The sequence below is a fragment of the Rhineura floridana genome, chromosome 2 (assembly GCF_030035675.1).
Source record: "Rhineura floridana isolate rRhiFlo1 chromosome 2, rRhiFlo1.hap2, whole genome shotgun sequence".
NCBI classification, from domain to species: domain Eukaryota; kingdom Metazoa; phylum Chordata; class Lepidosauria; order Squamata; family Rhineuridae; genus Rhineura; species Rhineura floridana.
The window spans coordinates 102,183,388-102,202,947 of NC_084481.1; the positions used below are offsets into that span (position 1 = coordinate 102,183,388).

Consider the following 19,560-nt stretch of genomic DNA (forward strand, 5'->3'; position numbering starts at 1 on the left):
GGGGAGCAATCTGGGAGAGAGGGAGAGAAAATGCAGCAATTGAGAGAAAGTCGGGTGCCACAGGAGTCAGGAGAGACAAAATGCAAACACACAAGTTGGATCCAGTAAGACAGAAGACTCTTGAAACTGCATAATTTTTAATGGTTCTGCCCTCTCACCACCACAATCACAGATTACATCTGTCTCTGTTGAATGAATCATAGGAATCATGGATTTCTATTAAACCTGGCTTGCTAATTTTGTTTTGCCAACTATACAGAAAAATATTTCTTCAGTTGAAGACAGCGGGTAGGCAAACCTAGATAATTTTTTTAAGTTTTTTTCTTTGAGGGAGGACTGTTTAAGAATCCAGCTCCAGTAAGATATAGTGGCTTCCTTTTTTATGCTAATCTGGAAATAAAAATAGCGGAGTCGGGGGAGGCGCGGACCTCTACTTCAAGCACACGTCGTGTCTGAGGATGGCGAGAACTGCCTCCGTAGCGCCCCAAAAGCTGCTTCTATGAAGAGACCTGGGTTCGCAGCGTTAGCAGCAGCTGCCGCCGCATCGCCACTCTACCACTGCGGTGGGCTATTTCACGGTAGCAGGGCTTCCTCAAATTTAAGCTGAAGGCAGCCGGCCTTCACCTTCGAATGATTAGTGCCAGCCAATGGCAGAGCACCGCCTTGCCGGGAGAGAGCAGCTATTGGCGGAGGAGCTCTGCTGATTATTCTGGAAACCTCGTCGGTGATTCATGGAGTGGGATGGAGAGGCTGAGGTTCCCCCTAGCTGGCGAAAGAATTATATGAAAGGGAAAAGGCCGCCGTTGCAGCCTAGGGGGCACTTCAGAGCAGGCGACGGAACCGGCAAAAATTGCACAAGGTCTGGCCGGGGGAAAGACAAAGAGAAGGCAGAAAGGGCAGAGGTGGCAGGGAAGCCGATGGATTAAACCAGGGCGAAGAGACGCTCTCCTTACAGCCAGCCCCTAGCAGGATCTGGGGGAAGCCCGAAGTCGATCCGAAGAAGGGGACAAAGAAACGGGGAGCACTCATGAGGAAACGGGAGGAAGAAGGTGGGATGTGCGGCGAGCTGGAGGCGCAGATCCCCTCGTATACTTGGGAAGAGATCCAGAAGCACAACCTGCGCACGGACAAGTGGTTGGTGATCGAGCGGAGAGTGTACAATATCACGCAATGGGCCAAACGTCACCCGGGGGGACTGCGCGTGATTAGCCACTACGCCGGCGAAGATGCCACGGTAAGGCGCCGCTGCCGCCGCCGCCTGCTTCTTGCGAGGGACAAATGGCTGCTGCAGGGCGCGCGTTATGTCTATCACCTGCCGCTCTAAGGAGGAAGGGAACGCCGCCTGAGAGCTGGGAAATCTCCCCCGCTCGCTGTGGCGCCTCAGCTTTGAGGTCCCTGGAGCGGGGATGGCGCAGTGCGGGGCCGTTTGGCTTCGCTCGGGGCACGCCGAAAGGGGGACTTGACGCAAAAAGATCGGATGGAGCCCGGGTGGAAAAGGTGGTGCTTGCAATTTGGAAGGCTCCAGTCAGCGGGGAGACTGAAAAAGAAAAAGGGGAGGGGGGAGGAAGGAAGGATTTGCCTGCAAGCGGGCGAAACAGCTGCGCTCTGACCCAGGCCCTCGAGCGCCTCCTTCTCCAAGCAGTTTTGTGCTGAGCGTCCCCCCCCCCCCCGTCCCATAAGGGAAGGAGCCGGCCGCGTTCTCCCGTCGCCTGGGCAGCTTCTCCTCCTTCCGCGAATGCGTTGCCCAGTTTTAGTTCCCGCCCGCGGGACTCCTGTCTCAGTGATAGCAACAGAGTGGGGAAGAGGCAGCGAAAAGGAGCAAATCCAGGATGAGCAGCTGTGGTTTCTTAAACCACGATCCTCCAGGAGAGTGTAGGTGAACTCTCCGGTCACCTGCGCAGCCCGAGGAAGGGAATCCCGCAAGATGCATTGCCCCAGCAGCAGAGGCTGCGTGCTTCGGAATACCAGATACTGGGGAAGGGCAGCGGCGATTGCCTTCTTCTCATGCTTCTCCGCTAGGCTTCTGATTTGCCACAAGATCAGAAAAGCCAAAGGCTCCTGTAGTCCAGCACCTTGTTTCCCATAGTGGCCAGCTGGATGCCTAGGGGAAGCCCGTAAGCGGGATGCGAGGGCAATTATATTGTTCCCAGCCACTGGAATCCAGAGGCATGCTGCTTTTTGATCCTGGAGATAGTCTATCAAGGACTAGCAGCCATTGATAGCCTTATTCTCCATGCATCTGTCTAATCCCTTTTAAAGCTGTCTGAGTTGGGGATCATCCCCACATGTTGTGGTAGTATCCCATAGTTCAATTATACACAGTGTGAAGAAGTAGAATAGAATCAACCCTGGCGATCAATGGGGTGACAGATGTCGCAGCCAGATCGCCCTCACATCCATGTGAAGAAGTACTTACTTTCATCTATCCAGAATTACCCACCATTCAGTTTCATTGGATGCTCCTAGATTCTAATATTTTGAGAGAAAGCGAAACATTTTTTCTCTGTCCACCTTCTCCACACCAAGCATAGCTGTATATGCCTTTATTTATTTATTTATTTATTTATTTTATATTCTGTCCCCTTATTCACCTTTTTTCCCTAAACTAAAACAAGCTGCAAATGTTTTAAGCTTTTCTCATAGGGGACTGGCTCATTTTTTCTGCACATTTTCCAGCTCTACAATATCTTTTTTTTTTTTTAGATGTGGTGACAGAACTATGCACAGTGTTCCAAGAGTGGTCACGATTTGTTTAAAGGCATCACAATATTGATAGTTACATTTTCAGACTTTTTCCAAATGATCCCTAGCATGAAATGAATGGAAAAGAGAATGAATGCATGAATGATGGATGAATAGGATGCATGCTTTTGTGTGTGTGAATGGATGGGTGGTGTGTGGGTCTGAAAGAGAAAGAATGAATAAATGACAAAGAGGAAAGGAGGAGGAGGAGGGAGAAAGTGTGGCAGAGAGAGAAAAACTGTGTTCCTGCCCCCTTTGGACTTTAGCCCTGACCACCTCTTCTATGCTATGCACCCCTTTTTGATATTGAGGACCATTTCAGTCCAAGTGGAGCCACAATGGGAATCAGAATGCCAGGTTAGGTAGGCCTTTAGTCTGAGATCCAGCAGGACTCTTCTTTCATTCTGATTATTGCAACTATTTGGATGTATCTGTTAAGAGAAGGGGGAAATGCAAGGTGATTAACCTCATGTGTTGGCAGTTTAGGGAGTGAAAGGTGATGATGGGGCTTAGTTTTGTATTATAACTGCACTTTCTACTCTAGAAGCCTTTCCTCAACCAGATATGGATGTGTGTGTTGTGAGTTGTGGTTACTTGGTGATGATGGAAAAGTTCTTTGTATGTGCTCAGAGGCACTGTTTTCTTCTTTCATCTTGCCTCCTGTGTTCTGAAGATGATCCCGGGGATGACTATTCTGGGCCTGAGAGGTATTGAGGACTAATCCAAAATGTGTGACAACTGGTTTAGATCATTTGTGGAGGAGAGAGGCACCCTGGACATAATCAAAGTTATTATCATTATTACATTATTTACATGTTCCAAAGCAGGAATGGGGAACCTGTGCCTTTCAGATGTTGTGGGACTGGCTACAACTCCTATAATTCCTGACCACTGATCATGCTGTCTGGGGCTGATGAGAGCTGGGAGTCTGACAACATCTGGTGGTCTACAGGTACCCCAGCTGTAGTATCCATAACACATCTACAGAAGTAAGGATGGATTCACACATTCATATAATGTGCCAAAGTCAACCTTTGCAGTAGCTGGGTGGGTATGCATTTTGTTGTCTACCCTTCCACATGCATACATGTGCCTGTAACGTGTACTATCAGTCATTTCTACAAACATATTTGCAAATAGCATGCTAGTCAAAAGCAAGTGCAAGCTTTCACACATAAAGAGAACATGTGAATCCATTGAGTCTTGGCTTCATGTAAGCAGTTCCTGAGCTCAGCAGGTGTCTGCCATAAGGAATTTGTGAGACTTGTAGGACTTGTGTTTTTTGCAATGTGTCTTGACAGCATGTTTCTGGCTTTGTGTTACTTCTGTCCGTGTTTTCAGATGAGTTGGACCTTCAAAGGGTGTGTGTGTGTGTGTGTGTGACATGATTTGAAGGCAGCAATTTTTTCTTCAAATAGCCATTCCTCTTCAAAAAGCTTACACCCATGGTGTATTAAAATACATTGTTCCAAATGTCCCACCAATCTGCAAGTTCTATTATTACATTATTTACATTGTATTTTCACTCATCTCTGGTTCCTGAATCGTGAAACACACAGTGATTCTATTGTTTTTGGTGCCTTTTAAAAAGAAAACAGAGGAGACACACTGAGCTGAAATGACTGGATTGTGGGATTCTATAGAGCAGCAACATTTTGACAACAAATTATATCTTTTAGTTCATGTATTATTACATGTTATATTACAAATGCATTGTTACAAAAAGTCTCAAAGTAGCTTAACAAGAGAAAATACAAACAGATAAAATAAAATAAAAACCAGAAAATGTAAAAACAATGTACATTACAAAATTGCTAAAATGCTCATCCAACAACACAGTGAGGTCAAGTGCAATCCCATCCCACTAAGATGAGCACCACTATAAAGGCTAGCTTAGCTGCTAAAGGCCTGGGTAAATACAAATGTCTTAGCCTGGCACATAAAAACCGACAATTTTATTTGTTTATTCATGTATTATTTATTTATTTATATCCCACCCTTCCTCCCAGTAGGAATCCAGGGCGGCAAACAAAAGCACTAAAAACACTCTAAAACTTCGTAAAGCTTTAAAATATATTACAACAAAACATCTTTTAAAACATATTAAAACAAAACAGTGATGGTGCCAGCTGTGTTTCACTGAGGGGAGCAATCCACAAATGGTGGGAGAGGCAATTGTTGTGGCTCCACCCTCTGCACCTCCCTCAGATGAGATTCACAGAGAAGGCATCTAATGAAGATTACAAAGTCTGGGCTGGTTCATGTGAAGACAGGCAATCCTTGACGTATTGGATTCCTGAGCCACATAGGCTTTATAGGTCAAAAAGAGCATTTTTAATTGATCCTAGAAACTAATTGGCAGTCAGTGCAAGTCACTCCAGAATTGGTGTAATATGTTCAGACCTTCTGGCCCCAGTCAGTAATCTGGTCACTGAATTCTGCACTAGCTGTAGTTTCCAAACTGTCTTGAAAGGCAACCCCATATCTAATACATTGAAGTAATCTAACCTAGAGGTTACCAGAGATAACAAATTCTCAACTTGCAGAAGTGTTGTGTGTTTATGATTTTCTGGATTCATCAGTGGGGGATGGGGGTTGGTGGCTCTCATCTTTTGTCAATGGTTTGGCTACATTGCCTTGTCATCCCTTCTAGGATTCCATGAATTCCTATTTCTCTCAAACATTATGTGCTTTGGCATCATCTGTATGTCCATGACACAGCTGTCAGCCTCATAGGCGGACACATGTACCAGTGTTTTTGTTTACATTATGGCCTACCATGTGGTAGGGAGGGGCATATAGCCACCGGAGCAGCATGTTCTTCCTCCAAGTGCTTTGTGGAACATTAAATGTTGACTTGTCACTGTAGTTATGTTTGGACTTCAGCAGTGCAGAAGTATTCAGACACGATCACATCCCTTAGATGTTCCAGGCCAGTCATTTCTTTTGGCTGAGGGAATGCTGGAGACTTAAGGTGCCTTGTGTAATAAATATTTGTTTCTAAACATACAATTTCAGCAGGTAGTAAGCAAATGGATAGTGCTAGCCAGACCCATAGCTGGGGGGGGGTCTAGGGGGGCCCATCCCCACTAAAACTTTCCTGCCCCCATATATATATATATATATATTTACAAAGAATAAATAAATTTATTTCAGAAAATTTTTCTCCCCCCCCCTACTTTTTTTGGTGCCACCTCCCTGACATTTTAGGTTGGCTGCAGGCCATGTGCTAGCCCAAAACCAGTCTCAAGTTCTGAAGCCTCTGCCAACCAATTCCAAGACCATAGGACTGTCTTCTGTTTGGCAAGATTCAGACTGCATAAACTGTCTCATTCAGCCACCATCCCACAAGCAAGTGTGACTATTTTCACAGTGCAATTTTATAAGGGCTTATAAAGGGGTCCCTTAGTTCTTCCTAAGAAGATGCCATTGTTGCTCACCATCTGCTAGCAATGTGTTCAAGACCCTAGAAAGAGACGGATATCTGTACAACAGAACAGCATGACTGTAATAATGTTATAATCACTTTGCAAATAAACCATTATATGCATGTACTAAAAAGTAAGGTCAGAGTCTGATGGATAGGTCCAAAAGGCCTATGGTCCCAGAATATGATCCCAACAGAGGGCTTGGCATACCTTTTAATCTAATGCTAGCAAGATGCAGTTACTGGGTTGTAATGAAGGCCATGAGCCAGTTCTCAGATTGGTCTTTTTTACCTCAGCATTAAACAATGCTGATCCAATACTTTTTGTAAGGTCTACTGCAATCTCCTAAAAGCTTGCCTGTTTCTTTTACTGACCTAGCCTTAGAATCTTTTGTGCCAAGTCTCTGAGCAACAAGCCTCTCTAGCTTCTTGCCCCATCCTACAACCTTTCATTTTCCTTACAAGCCAATGTACTATTTGTTTTGGGTATCAGAGGAGGCTAGGGATAGGGTTGCCATGTCTCTGTTTTTTGCCCAGAAACTTCAGATTTTTGTGGTCCTCTCTAGGTGAGTCATCCCAATCTCCAGACTCTCAGCTTTCATTTAAAAAAAATACATTTCTAGGTGGTCTGGTTCAAGAGATATACCCAAAAACGTCAGCTGCCCCCCTCCACAACTTCTGTTAAATGAGCTCGTAGCTGGCAGCTCTAACCCCGCCCTTTCAGGTTTGTAGCCAATAAATGAAATCAGGGTTGAGACTGACAAGGGATTTGTTGATCTCCAAGCGACTGCTAGAACCCATTACAAGGCCAGAAAACTTGTCTTTTCCTGCTTGCCTGAAAATCTCATAAACTGAGTAAGTTTGTAGCTTTCAGCAGTAGTAAAATTCCCTTTCTCTCCGTGTGCAGGAGATGAAGAACAAAAAATCACAGCAGAATCTTGGTAGGCAATTGTTTACTGTAAACAATTTGAGTTATGATTATAATAAAAGTGTACATGCAGCGTTTTTCAAATTACTTGCAAAAATAGCATATTATACATTTTATCTTTCAAATAATTTTTGAACACAAATTTAGAAGTGTACATGCAGCTTATGATGCCATTACAATGTGTTATATTTTTCTAATTATGAGGAGTCAAACAAGTTTAAATTTTCCAGGGCTGTTGAAGAGGGCAGCTTATTTGTCTAATTCATAGGCTGTTTGGAAAACCTTCCCAATATGAAGCTTTAATCCTATACTCGTTTTTCTGGGAGTAAAGCTGCAGTGCTAATCCCACATCATGGGAGTAAATCCCATTGAATTCAGTAGGACTTACCTTTGAGAAGACATGGTTAGGATTGTGCTGAAAATCAATGGAACTTTGGAGTGAACATAGCAAAGGATTGTGTTTGTGTTATAAATCTTTCTCTCCCCTTTTAATCCTATTTTTAAAGCAATTAGGCAGGGCTTACATGCCACTGCTTTTATTTGGTAGGAAACTAATACAGTAGGGACCCACTTTTCGGCACCCCACTTTTCAGCATTCCGCTAATACGGTGGTGCCAGCGGGGTGATCAGCTGTAGTGCAGGGAGCTCCAGCCGCCGCGCTCCAGCTGACAGCGATCTGCTGTAGTGCACGAGCTCCCCACACTCCAGCTGATCTCATGCTACAGCTGACAGTGATCAGCTATAGTGCGCAGGCTCCCCAGACTCCAGCTGATAGCACGCTACAGCTGATCACTGTCAGCTGGAGCTTGGTGGCTAGAGCTCCCCACACTCCAGCTGATCGCTGTCAGCTGGAGCACGGCAGCTGGAATATAGTAGGCCACCACTTTCTGGCGGTTTTCGCTTTTCGGCGGGGGCCTGGAATGTAACCTGCCGTATGAGTGGGGCCCTACTATACTGATTTTTTTTTTAAGTTCTACAATGACCAACTAGTTTTGACAATAAACTATTATATGAGGTGTATTTTTTTCCCATCTCCAGTGTGTGTGTATCTTTCCAAGAACTCCGTGAGGTAGGGTTGCCAATGGGAAACCAAGACAGCTCACAACAAGAAATAAACCCATTTAAAATCAAATAACCATAAAACAAGTATAAAACAGTTGCAAAATAGCTTACAGTGGCATGATTATGAATTTTGGGTTGGGTGAGTGAAGTTCATTATCACAAGGTTGCAGTCCTGTGCATGTTTTCCTGTTTGAGTAAGCCGCATTGAATACATTGGGACTTGCTTCTCAGTAAACATGCATAGGATTGCACTATAAATATCTTTACAGGTTGTGTAAATAATACATATCTTTGAGAGTCAGGCTCATATAAATATTTCTTCATACTATGTCCCAATAAGTATCTGATTTCACACCATGGCTGTACGTTATTATTTCCTCTACATTTTAAGTGTGCCCTTCTTCCTTGAGTGGTCATGGTCCCCCTCTGTTTTTTTCATTCTGAGGAGCAGACAAGGCTAGGAGATGGTGAGTAGCCCATGGTCGCTCAGTAAACTTTGTAGCTGATTTCCATTTTTAAAAAAGTATTAAAATGGTTTATATGCAGGCAAATTTTATGAAGTAGATCCACACAATAATTTAAGGCACATCCCACTCACATTTAAAGTGCATAAATTCCCCCAAGGAATCCTGTGAAGTGTAGATGAAAAGTTCCTTACCAGGCTTCCTGAGCAGGTGAGAAGGAAAGATCCTGTCACTTCAGCTGAAACTGGGGACACCTCATTTAGCTAAGATTTCTGTCTTAATTTCCAATCAGAGGGGGTTTTTTTGAGTGGTATGCTCCAAGCAACTGTGGTTGATGCTTAATGTATCATGCTTAATGACATCACTAGGGCCCACCCCTGAAATCTCAGGGTTTGGGATGCTTCTGACTTGGCAACCCTAGTTGGGGTATGGGGGGGAGGCGGTGTCTCTTTTTCTAGTTTGTACTGATTCCAAAAGAAGAAGAAAAAGGCTGGTAATGATATAGCCAATGTTTTGACAGGGAATGGCACAAAAGGGCATGCCCATGTAATAGTTGCTTTCACAGATATTCTCTTCTCTGTATTTCTTCCTATGGATTGAAGTCAACTAAGTCCTACTCAGAGTAGACCCACTGAAATTAATAAACCTAAGTCATGTCTATTAACTTCAGTGGGTCTACTCTTGGTAGGACTAGCACTGATTTATTTCCTCCTTATCCCCTTTTTCAGGGCTTTTCCCAAGAGAATGAAGCTGCTGAAGCTAATTTAACTGATTAATGTTCCCTCTTTCTCCCATTTCTCCATGAGCAAAAGACAACAGGGGACTCATTATAAACAATGACTCGAATCAGATCAGTCCCTAAGTAGCATAAGATTTGGATTCCTCATTCTGCCATGTGCTTATTATTTGACTGTGAGAGTATCATGTTACTTAGTCTGCTGATGTCTTTGCTTATCTGCAAATAATATTGCTGGGAGCTAGGAACTTACAATGTTTTATAATATTATTGTATAACGAGGGGTTCCGCCCTGCTCGCTTTGCCTGCAACATCAAGTGACAACTTGCATGAATGAATGAGGCACTACAGGTCAAACAACAGAAAACTTTCACAGCACCCCACATCATTTTAAACATGATGCTCTTAGATGATGTTAGTTCACACATTTGGCTGTGCTGATCAGTGAAGAGAAACTGAGCATTGGTGCAGTTGTGAATCAACTATCTGATTGCAGTAAATGAAAGAGCAAAAAGTTTCAAATCCTGTTTGCAATTCAGTGGAAAGAGTAGGACAGGAAAAAGGTGCTATAGGATATCCAGGACATGGTAACTTACTCAATGCACCTCTGATCTATATTTCAGGGCTTATTATGTTTGCTTAGGTACATCTTGGGGCAGAATCACAAATTTAGAATCCATATTACTGCTGACAAGAATTTAGACTCTTGACAGATTGGCTTTTCTATGTCCATATGGAGTTTTGTGTTACAAAACAAGGATGCTCCCTGAATTCAGCTCCAGGAGCTGGCAAAGATATGGCCTTTTAAAACATGATTCATTAATGGTGGGAAGTTAACAAGATTCAGGGAATTTCTTTTCTTTTTTGCCATGTTGAACCAGTCTTCCAAAATCAGCACGTGGAATGCTGGTGATGCAGTCATGCTCTTATTTCGCCACAGGACCAAATTTAGATCACACAACCGTCAGACTACATTTCAGCTCAGTTTTTCAGGGTGACCTGGATCATCCCAAAACGATAGGAATTTGGAAATAAGTTGCTGGATTATGAAGGCAAAGGGGAGAATCAGAAACAAATATGAGAGATAAGAAAGAGTGGATAAAAAGTCAATTATTATTAACTTGTATTTCTTCATTCTAGGATGCATTTAAAGCCTTTCATCCTGACGCTATGTTTGTGAGGAAGTTTCTTAAGCCATTATTGATTGGAGAACTTGCTCCAGGAGAACCCAGTCAAGACAGAGGCAAGAACGTGAGTGAGAGCAACTTTTCCTGCACATTCAGTGCATTTCCTGTAAGACTGCTTGCTACATTCTTGCGTGCAGTGCAAACACCTATAATACACATATATCCTGTATAGGCTTCTCTATACTATACTACACTACACTAGAGCAGGGGTGGATAACCTGTGGCCCTCTAGATGTTGTTGGAGTACAACTCCCATCATCCTTGAACTTTGGCCATTCTGGCTGTGGCTGATGGGAGTTGAGGGGATCCAACTTAATCTGATGGGCCAAAGTTAGCCACGCCTGCCCTGAGAAGTTTGGGAAATTCTGATGTATATATTGTTGGGTTTTTTGCCTCCATATAGCTTTGGAAAGTTTCAGAAATGGTGGATGCAAAGAATTATGATGTTTAGTCTTTTCATGACTCAACACCACCTGCAGCTCAGCACCAGCTTTGCTCATTTAGCTGATTTCTTGTCTATAACTAGATGGCTCAATAGCAAGCAAAGCTGGGGAGTTCCAAGGTGAGGAGGGTATGGAATGCAGACCATTGGATCAGGGCCAAACTCACAATCACACGGGCAGATCTGTGTCAGAACACTGATCTATCCCAGTCATGTAGAAGGAGAGAGAGCCTGGTTGTAACAACAAAAGAGGCACATCAGTACAGAGTGCAGGGGCCCTGTTTACTTCCTCTAGGCCCCTCTTCTGAGTCCTCAAAAATTTATCTTCTTAGCCACACCCACTTATGGTATTACAACTCAACTGTGAAGATGTGCCTGGGGACATAGTCTATTGAGAGCAAACCTGAGGTGAGTGGATGATTCTGCAATCCTCACCGACATGCCTCTGCTGCTGTTTAAAACAAACTCTTCCCCCTTTCTATATGATTGGGGCAGATCCATGTTTAAAGACCCAGATTTGCTGAGATAGGGTTGTATCCAATGATGTACATGCAGAGTTATGCTCATGCAGTGGGACCACCTCTTTCTGTTCCCTGCCAGACCTCTGGAGTAGATTTTGAGGGTGGATGGGGGGCAGATGGGGAAAGGAAGGGGAGATTATGTTGCTCACGTGGACGTCTGTGGCACAAATGGAACAACAGTTCTGGATACAACCCATGGTGTTTAGTTTGGTCCTTGAACACTCCAAAACCTTCTAGAAATTACCTGGTGCTACAAAGTTTGTTAACATATTTGATGCTGAGCTAAGGAGGACATAAGTATATTGAAGACTGAAGAATTCCAGTGGGGGTGGAGGTGGAGGAAAGTATCTAGGGAGTTACAGACAGTCCAACCTATCCAAGGCAAATTTGTGGAAAACATAATTAAAAGATGAAATTATGAATTATATTGAAGAAACTTGCTGAAGATGAACTAGCGTGGCTTCTGCAAAGCGCAGACCTGCCTTACCCAAGGTTTAGGAGTTCTTTGATAGCATCAACAAATATGTGGATAGGCATGAACCAATAAATATTATATACTTCTTGGATTTTGAAATAGTTTTTAACAAAGACCTTCATCAACAGCTCCTAGATAGCAATAACTAGACAAGAGGATATGTCCTTTTAAGATATTAGTAAATGGCAAAAGAACAGGAAGCAAATATAAGGGATAGAGTAAATGGACAGTTTTCACAATGGAAGGCAATATACACTGGGATCTTCGAGGGATCTTTATTGGGCTTGATGCTGTTGAACATTCATAAGTGATCTGGAGCTAAGGTTGAAGAATGGAGTATCTCATTTTGTGGATTACACAAATGTATGCAGAGTGGAGAGCTCCAAAGAAATGTCTAAAACTGGGAAACTTAGTATCAGAATGGCAGAAGAGATTCAGTGTAAGAAGTACAAAGTAATGCACCTTGAGACTACACAAATATACTGATGGTCATCTAATTTGCCCATGACTACCCAAGAAAGATAATGGGATTTTAATGGAAAATTCACAGAAAATCCAAGTACAGTGATTCTATCACAATGCCAATTTTAGGGTTTCTGTGTGGATGTTTCTTTAGGGTACTTAGCATTGTCATAAAAGCATTATATGAATGAAGTACTAAAGCGCAGAACATTGATTTGACGAAAAGTAATAATGAAATTTTTTCTAAAAATAAAAAAGTCACACAGACTAAAAAAAAAACTTTTAAAGAATAAAACATGAGGCAGACACAGGTTAGCTGTTACTGTTACACTTGCAAGCCCTCCCTAGCTGTTGGATGAGCTGTATTGTTATATGCCTGGATGAGGAATGGGAAGGTGGGCCTCTCAAGACCTGGGGGGCTTCAGGAGTGCTTTGGAATGTCTTTAACATGTAGATAAAGGTGGTCCTAAGAGAAGCAGGGTGCAAGAAACAAGCAGGTGGAGAGAAATGGGGAGAGTGGGGGTCTAAGAAAAGAAAGGGGGAAGCACAAAAGGGCAGGATGGAGGGAGAAAGCACCTTACCGAAGGAAGGGAGGATCAGGTTAGGAGACTGAAAACTAGAGATAGGAAGAGGAGTCCACTGGAAATATACCTGTGAATCCACACACACTCACACACCCCACCCCAAGTATATTAGCCAAGTTGCTATCATATGACAGAATATTCTGTAGGAAAAACCTCACACAAGGCCTAGGTACAGAAGACTGTGCATGCATTTGGGAAGAAGAGGGAGCGTTGTAATGAAATGAGGAGTCCTGAATGTAAATTAGCCAAGCAGCATAAAACATCCAGAGAATTTTCATGGGCTTCCGTTCCGCTTGTCAGGATTCTGTTACCGGTACGTTGGACTGCATGCCAAACCAGTCACTCACATCAGTATTCCAAACAGATAGTGCGTGGGCCTCTAATAATGTGAAATGTCTAGTTCTGGTTTGGAGGGCAGCTTTGCAAGGAAGATCCAAAGATGCCTTTCCCATGTGGTTCCATGCTGCCATGTCACTCAGGATCCCCAAATTCCAAATGCTCTAGCTATCAATTATTCAGGCACTTTGTCCCGCTTGGTTGATTGCAAAAGGAAGCCCTTTCTGCTCCCTCTTGTTTGTGGATGACTGAGTTTATGACAGCTAGCCAGTATCTAAACATTAACCTGCAGATGCCTCATTAGCAACTTTCCCTAAGGGAAGCCACTCTGTGGAGAGCAGTGTTTCATATCCCAAAGAGAATGGCTGTTCAGAGGGCATTTGGGAGGACTGTGAGGTTGCTTGGAAACTTATGAGGGACACCCCAGTGAGAAGTGCCATAATGGCAGACAAGATTCTCTGAATGCAGACACGTTTCTTGGGTGCTTGACTGGTGTCCCCACTATTGCTGATCTTTCCTTGTAATGTGCAGCCACAGGAGAATGCTAGGAATGCTCTAAAGGTTCATGCTTAGTCTGTGTGGTACAATGACAATATCTAATAGTCTTGGATAGTGCCCCCTGCAAACAGAGAGTGTGCCGTTCCAAAATCTATTGCAGCAGAAAGGAGTGCTTTGGGAAACAAATCAGGGCTGCCAGGATTCCTAGAGAGTAGGCAAGGGCAGTTTGAAAATGACTGAGTTTTACGTTACAATATTGTCACAATTTTGCAGAAGGGAGTTATCTACAAGCTCCCCTTCCACTAGCATTCATTAGGAAATTGTTCAGCATCACAATCTGACCAAGGTTATAGTAGCCCTTATGTATTTTTTGGATATTTAAAAATGTTTGGGGGGGATTGGGGGAGAAATCGGCATGTGTTTGTGGAAATGGCAGGCATTCCTTCACCTGAGAGAGATGCACTTGGGCAGAAAGAGAAGGAAAGATGAAGGAGGGGGAGGTATTTATGTATGTGCAGTCTGTGAGAGAGGGAGAGATGTATGTGGTGTGTGATGGAGGGGAAGAAGGGTGGTCTCTGTGTGGTCTGTGAAAGAGGAGAGAAATATGTGTGATTGTGTATATGTGAACTGTATGAGTGTGTGTGTGTGTGAGATTGAGTGAGATTGAGAGAGATCCATGTATGTCTGTGGTCTGTATACATATAGCAAGTGTGTGCATGTGCTGTGTGTGAGAGAATGTGTCTGTTTTCCCTAGTACTGTGGAATGTTCCCTGTTATTAGAAAGCAACAGCATTGTTGTTGTTGTGTGTGTGAATCAATATTGTGTGATCTCCCGCAATCACTACCAGCACAATATAGGTGACTTCCTATGTCAAGCCTGAGGTGGGAGGACAGGCCCAGCACCACCGGGTGCCCAGGTCAGGCACTGGCCAAGGGACCCTGCGGCCCTGAGGGGCCTCTCCTTACGCTGGCAAGATGGAGCTGCTGTTCCGTGACCACTGTAGAAACAGTAGTGACACAGAAAAGAAGCAAAGTAAGAACACCACCAACAAACATATAAAAATGTAATTTTCCATCTTTGGAGATGCCAGTGTTGCCACCACTCATCATATGCTCAAAGGCACATGTTACCAAATTCTTCCAAGCTACACAGGAAGTGGATTGGACTGTGAAAGACCAACCCAAATTGTGTTTGCATTTTAACAAATTTGTAGGGCAGTACAATATCTCAGAGAGAAGGCCAGGGCTCCTGCTCCCCTAGTGCATTCACTATAGCTGCCCAATTTCCCTGCTTTTTAAAGTTTGATAGAAATATCTGTGGGCTATAGGTACGTTCTTAAACTGCAAGGTTTTTTGCCTATTAGTGATTTTTTCTGCTTTTGAATCCAGGAGGTAAGAAATGGGATACTGTGCAAGTTTGCTTAGAATGGACGATTTGCATGCTTATTGAGTTCAGTGGGATTTACTCCCCTGCAATCATGCTTAGGAGAGGTGAAACTGACCACAGGTGATGTGTAGGGGAGGAGGGGGAGGGAAGCAGGCAGGAGGAGGAGGAGGACAGGTTTGATCATTTGCATGTTTATTGAGTTCAATGGGATTTACTCCCATGCAATCATGCTTAGCATAGGTAAAACTGACCATGGGAAGGGAAGCCTGGAATGGGCAGGGGAGGAGAAAGAAGGAAGAGAGGAGGGGAGGAAGAAGGGAGAAGGAAGGGAGAGGAGAGGGGAAGGAAGGGAAATGCAGGTCTGATCATTTGCATGCTTATTGAGTTCAATAGGATTTACTCCTGTGCAATCATGGCTAGGATAGGTAAAACTGACCATGGGGGAGGAGGGGGGAGGAGGGGGAGAGTAGGGGGAAGAGTAGGGGGAAGGAAGAAGGGGGAGAGGGGAGCAGAAGGAGTGGGAGGGGAAAGGAGGGGATTGGAAGGGGAGGGAGGGGTGAAGGAAGAGGGAGGGAAGGGGCAAAAGGGAGGTGATGGGAGGAAGGAGGAGGGGAGGGCAGGTTTGATCATTTGCATGCTTATTGAGTTCAATGGGATTTATTCCCGTGCAATCATGCTTGAAAATGAAATGGACTGCCTTTAAGTCGATTCCTATTTATGGTGACCCTATGAATAGGGTTTTCATCGTAAGCAGTATTCAGAGATGGTTTACCATTGCCTCCCTCTGAGGCTGAGAGGCAGTGACTGGCCCAATGTCACCCAGTGAGTTTCATGTAGGGATTTGAATCCTGGTCTCTCAGGACGTAGTCCTAGGATAGGTAAAACTGACCATGGGGGAGGGTGGTGAGGAGGGGGAGGAGGAAGAGGGGGAGGAGGGGATTGGAAGAGGATGGGGAGGGGAGGGGCAAAGGAAGGGAGAGGGAACGGGCAAGAGGGAGGGAATAGGAGGGAGGAGGGAGGGAGGGCAGGTTTGATCATTTGCATGCTTTTTGAGTTCAGTGGGATTTACTCCTGTGCAATCATTCTTAGGATAGCATTATTCAGAGGTGGTTTACCATTGCCTTCCTCTGAGGCTGAGAGGCAGTGACTGGCCCAAGGCCACCCAGTGAGCTTCATAGCTGTGTGGGGATTTGAACTCTGGTCTAGGATAGGTAAAACTGACCATGGGGGAGGGGGAGGGCGGACGGGGGAAGGAGGAGGAGGGGATTGGAAGGGGAGGGGGAGGGGAAGAGAGGGGTGAAGGAAGGGGGAGGGAAGGTATAGGAGGAAGGGAAGGCAGATTTGATCATTTGCATGCTTTTTGAGTTCAGTGGGATGTACTCCTGTGCAATCATGCTTAGGATAGGTAAAACTGACCTGGGAGAGGGGCACGGAGGGGAGGAGGAGGGGAGAAACGGGAGGGGGAGGGAGGAAGGGGGAAGGGAGGAGATTGTGTGGGTGGGCACTAGGCAGAGTGGAAACTCCTTTCTTTTCCAAAAGGAAAAGATTGTGAACAGTATCATTCTTTTTCAGGGTTTCCCCAATCTTTTTATTCTACAGCAGGCACGTGTAGCCTCCCACCCAAATTTAAACCAAAGCTGTCCCTGGTGACATCCACACCAGACCTTTACTTCACTTTAGACACTCATGGCTTCCCCCAAAGAATGCTGGGAAGTGTAGTTAGTGAAGGGTGCTGAGAGTTGCTAGGAGATGCCCTGTTGCCCTCACAGAGCTTCAATCAGAGTGGCTGACTGTCTCAAGTGAAATAAAGGTCTGGCATGGGTGTGGCCACCTGATTATCCACGCCAAGCAACTGTGAGTCTGGCTTTTAGAACACAGACAGTTGCTTCTTACTGAGCATGCCCAACATTATCATTGAGTTCAATGCAAAATTTCTTAAATTAATTAAGAATCAGCCAGGCTTTCTCTTTTTTTTAAGTTTTAAACTGCAGAAGATGAAGGTCAGAGTATGGGGCAAGGTCAGTAATAGGATTACAGGTACTCTGTGTACATGGCTCATTTTTAATTAATTTTGACAGATCATGAGAACTCTGACAGAAAAAAGTCCAGAAGGGGTCTAGTTTCTTTCTCTCTCTTTTTACACTTTGAACTCTTGATTCTCTCTGACTGTTTTGTGTATCACCATGGAAATTTAGAGGATTGTTAAGCAAGCATTTCTGAGTTCAGGACTATAAGTTTTGTAAGGTTTTATTTTGAAATGAGCTTATGGGAAGCATCAGAATGGCATGGGGGTATTCTCTAACATTGCAGAATGCAAAACATCCACGCTGACTATAGTATGCAGCCACTGTTGTGGCTGTATAATCAGAGTTCAAGTATTTGATTCCAGTCAGGCAAAAACACTCAAGGAGGGTGTGAAGCAGGGCCAGTGAAGGGTGTGGCCAAGGGAGAGTCTAAAGGGACCAATAGAGGGCCACATTTGACCCCTGGGCTTGAGGTTCTGTACCCCTGCTGTACAGAGACCCAGGGTAAAATCCAGAGAATATTAATGTTCTTTTTGGTATTGAGAAGAATATCTTTTAACATCCTGTATTTCTACTTGTAGTCCCAACTGGTGGAAGACTTCCGTGCCCTGAGGAAGACAGCAGAGGACATGAGCTTATTCCAAGCCAGTCCTGTATTTTTTTCCCTTTACTTGGGTCATATCCTTGTGATGGAGGCTCTGGCTTGGTTAATGGTTTCATACTATGGTACTAGTTGGAGTACAACCTTCCTCCTTGCCATCATCCTTACGATTTCTCAGGTGAAACTTTATTTTGTGGCTATCAAATGCTCAACTGTCTCCTAGTTAATCCATACTTTAAATTTAAATTAAAGCTGCCTGCTGCCCAAACCTCAATGTAAGTGTGCTTTTTTCAGTACTGAAGCATGCATGAAACAACTTATAACAATTCAATAATTGGCAGTCATTGCTGGAAGGATGGGCGATCTTTAATATTTTTCTGTTTCATTCCTTATTACAGTATAATACATCTGAACTGAAATACCCTCAGAAATAAACCAGTTTGCCCTCGACTCTCAGCCTCTGTGATTAGAATTAGCCTTCCCTCATTAAAATTAGCCTCCACCAATTCAAGTAGCCTCCCCTAATTAAAATTACCCTCCACCAATATTGGGCACTTCTAAACGGTTGAAATTTTCGAGTGGGATTCCAGTAAATTTAGGTCGCACGGTTATAGTTGCTTTGGAGCTCTTGTGCAACAAGCTCAATTTGCCAAAAGCTTGGCATTTTTGCAATGAGGAAAGTGACAGGAGAAATGCACTGGAAAATGTGAGATAACACCTGCTTTGTTGCAATGTCATCTAACCTACCCGTAAACAAATCAAAATGAATGCTCCTTAAATAGCCACCATTGTCTAATCTGCCTGTAAAGAAATCGGAATGAATGCTCAGCAAACAGGTTGTCTGGAAGTACCCTAAATTATAATCCTGCTATTCCTCATGGGTGGAGTACATAGCATTGCACAAGCCAGAATATGGCCACTAAAGGTCCTCTGCTCCCACACATTAGGGTGTTATTGACCTAAGTTCTGAATGCAGAATCCAAAGGAATTCCAAAGCATGCCTATACTACTTGTTGCTTAGTGATAAGGAGTAGACACTAGTAAACAAGAGTATCTGACAATCAGACAGCAGCAAAGAGAATGGAGTGGATGTAGACAAGCTTCTTCCCAACCCATCTTATCATTTGCTGTTCAGTGATGGCAGCTCAAGGCGGAAGGGTGTCTCACTATTTGATGCAGGGATGGGGCACCAATGGTCCTTGACAAGACGCTGCTGGACTCCAGTTTCCATTATCCCTGCCCACTGGCCATGTTAGTTGGGAATGATGGGAGTTGGAGCCCAACAACACCTAGAGGGCTACAGGTTCTTCATCCCCGATCTAATGTACTGAACAGCACACAAAGGAAAGGAATGGAGAGGAGTGGGTCAGTCCAGCCCCTCTCTCTCCTGTCATTAGTTACTCTCTCCCTGTCATTTGTTCAGTGCGTGTGTGCCCTGCCCCCCCATAAAGATAAAGCAGATTGCACTCTCAAGCTTTAGTTGAGGGTCCCACTATACCAAAGACCTGGTCATTTTCCAAATAAAAGCACAATGACAGGATGGGCAAGCACTGGAAGATGTCCAAGTCACCACTGCAAGATTCCAGTGCCAGGGCTCAAACAGCAACTGATTTTTAAAAATAAACCAATTTCTTAGGTCTGTTTCAGACATTCTCCCCCCCCACACACACAGATATATCTGTAT

The 19,560-nt window shown here is 44.1% G+C and overlaps 1 protein-coding gene across 1 annotated transcript in view; it reads left to right on the forward strand.

Annotated features, from left to right (window-relative positions):
* Positions 1 to 732: 732 nt before the first annotated feature.
* LOC133376903 (acyl-CoA 6-desaturase-like) overlaps positions 733 to 19,560 on the forward strand; it is a 48,388-nt gene continuing 29,560 nt past the window's right edge. Inside the window, exons 1-3 of the mRNA XM_061609844.1 lie at positions 733 to 1,234; positions 10,500 to 10,610; positions 17,857 to 18,054. Of these exons, the coding sequence (XP_061465828.1) occupies positions 1,028 to 1,234; positions 10,500 to 10,610; positions 17,857 to 18,054 (516 nt within the window). The 5' untranslated portion in view covers positions 733 to 1,027. The remainder of the gene's footprint in view (positions 1,235 to 10,499; positions 10,611 to 17,856; positions 18,055 to 19,560) is intronic.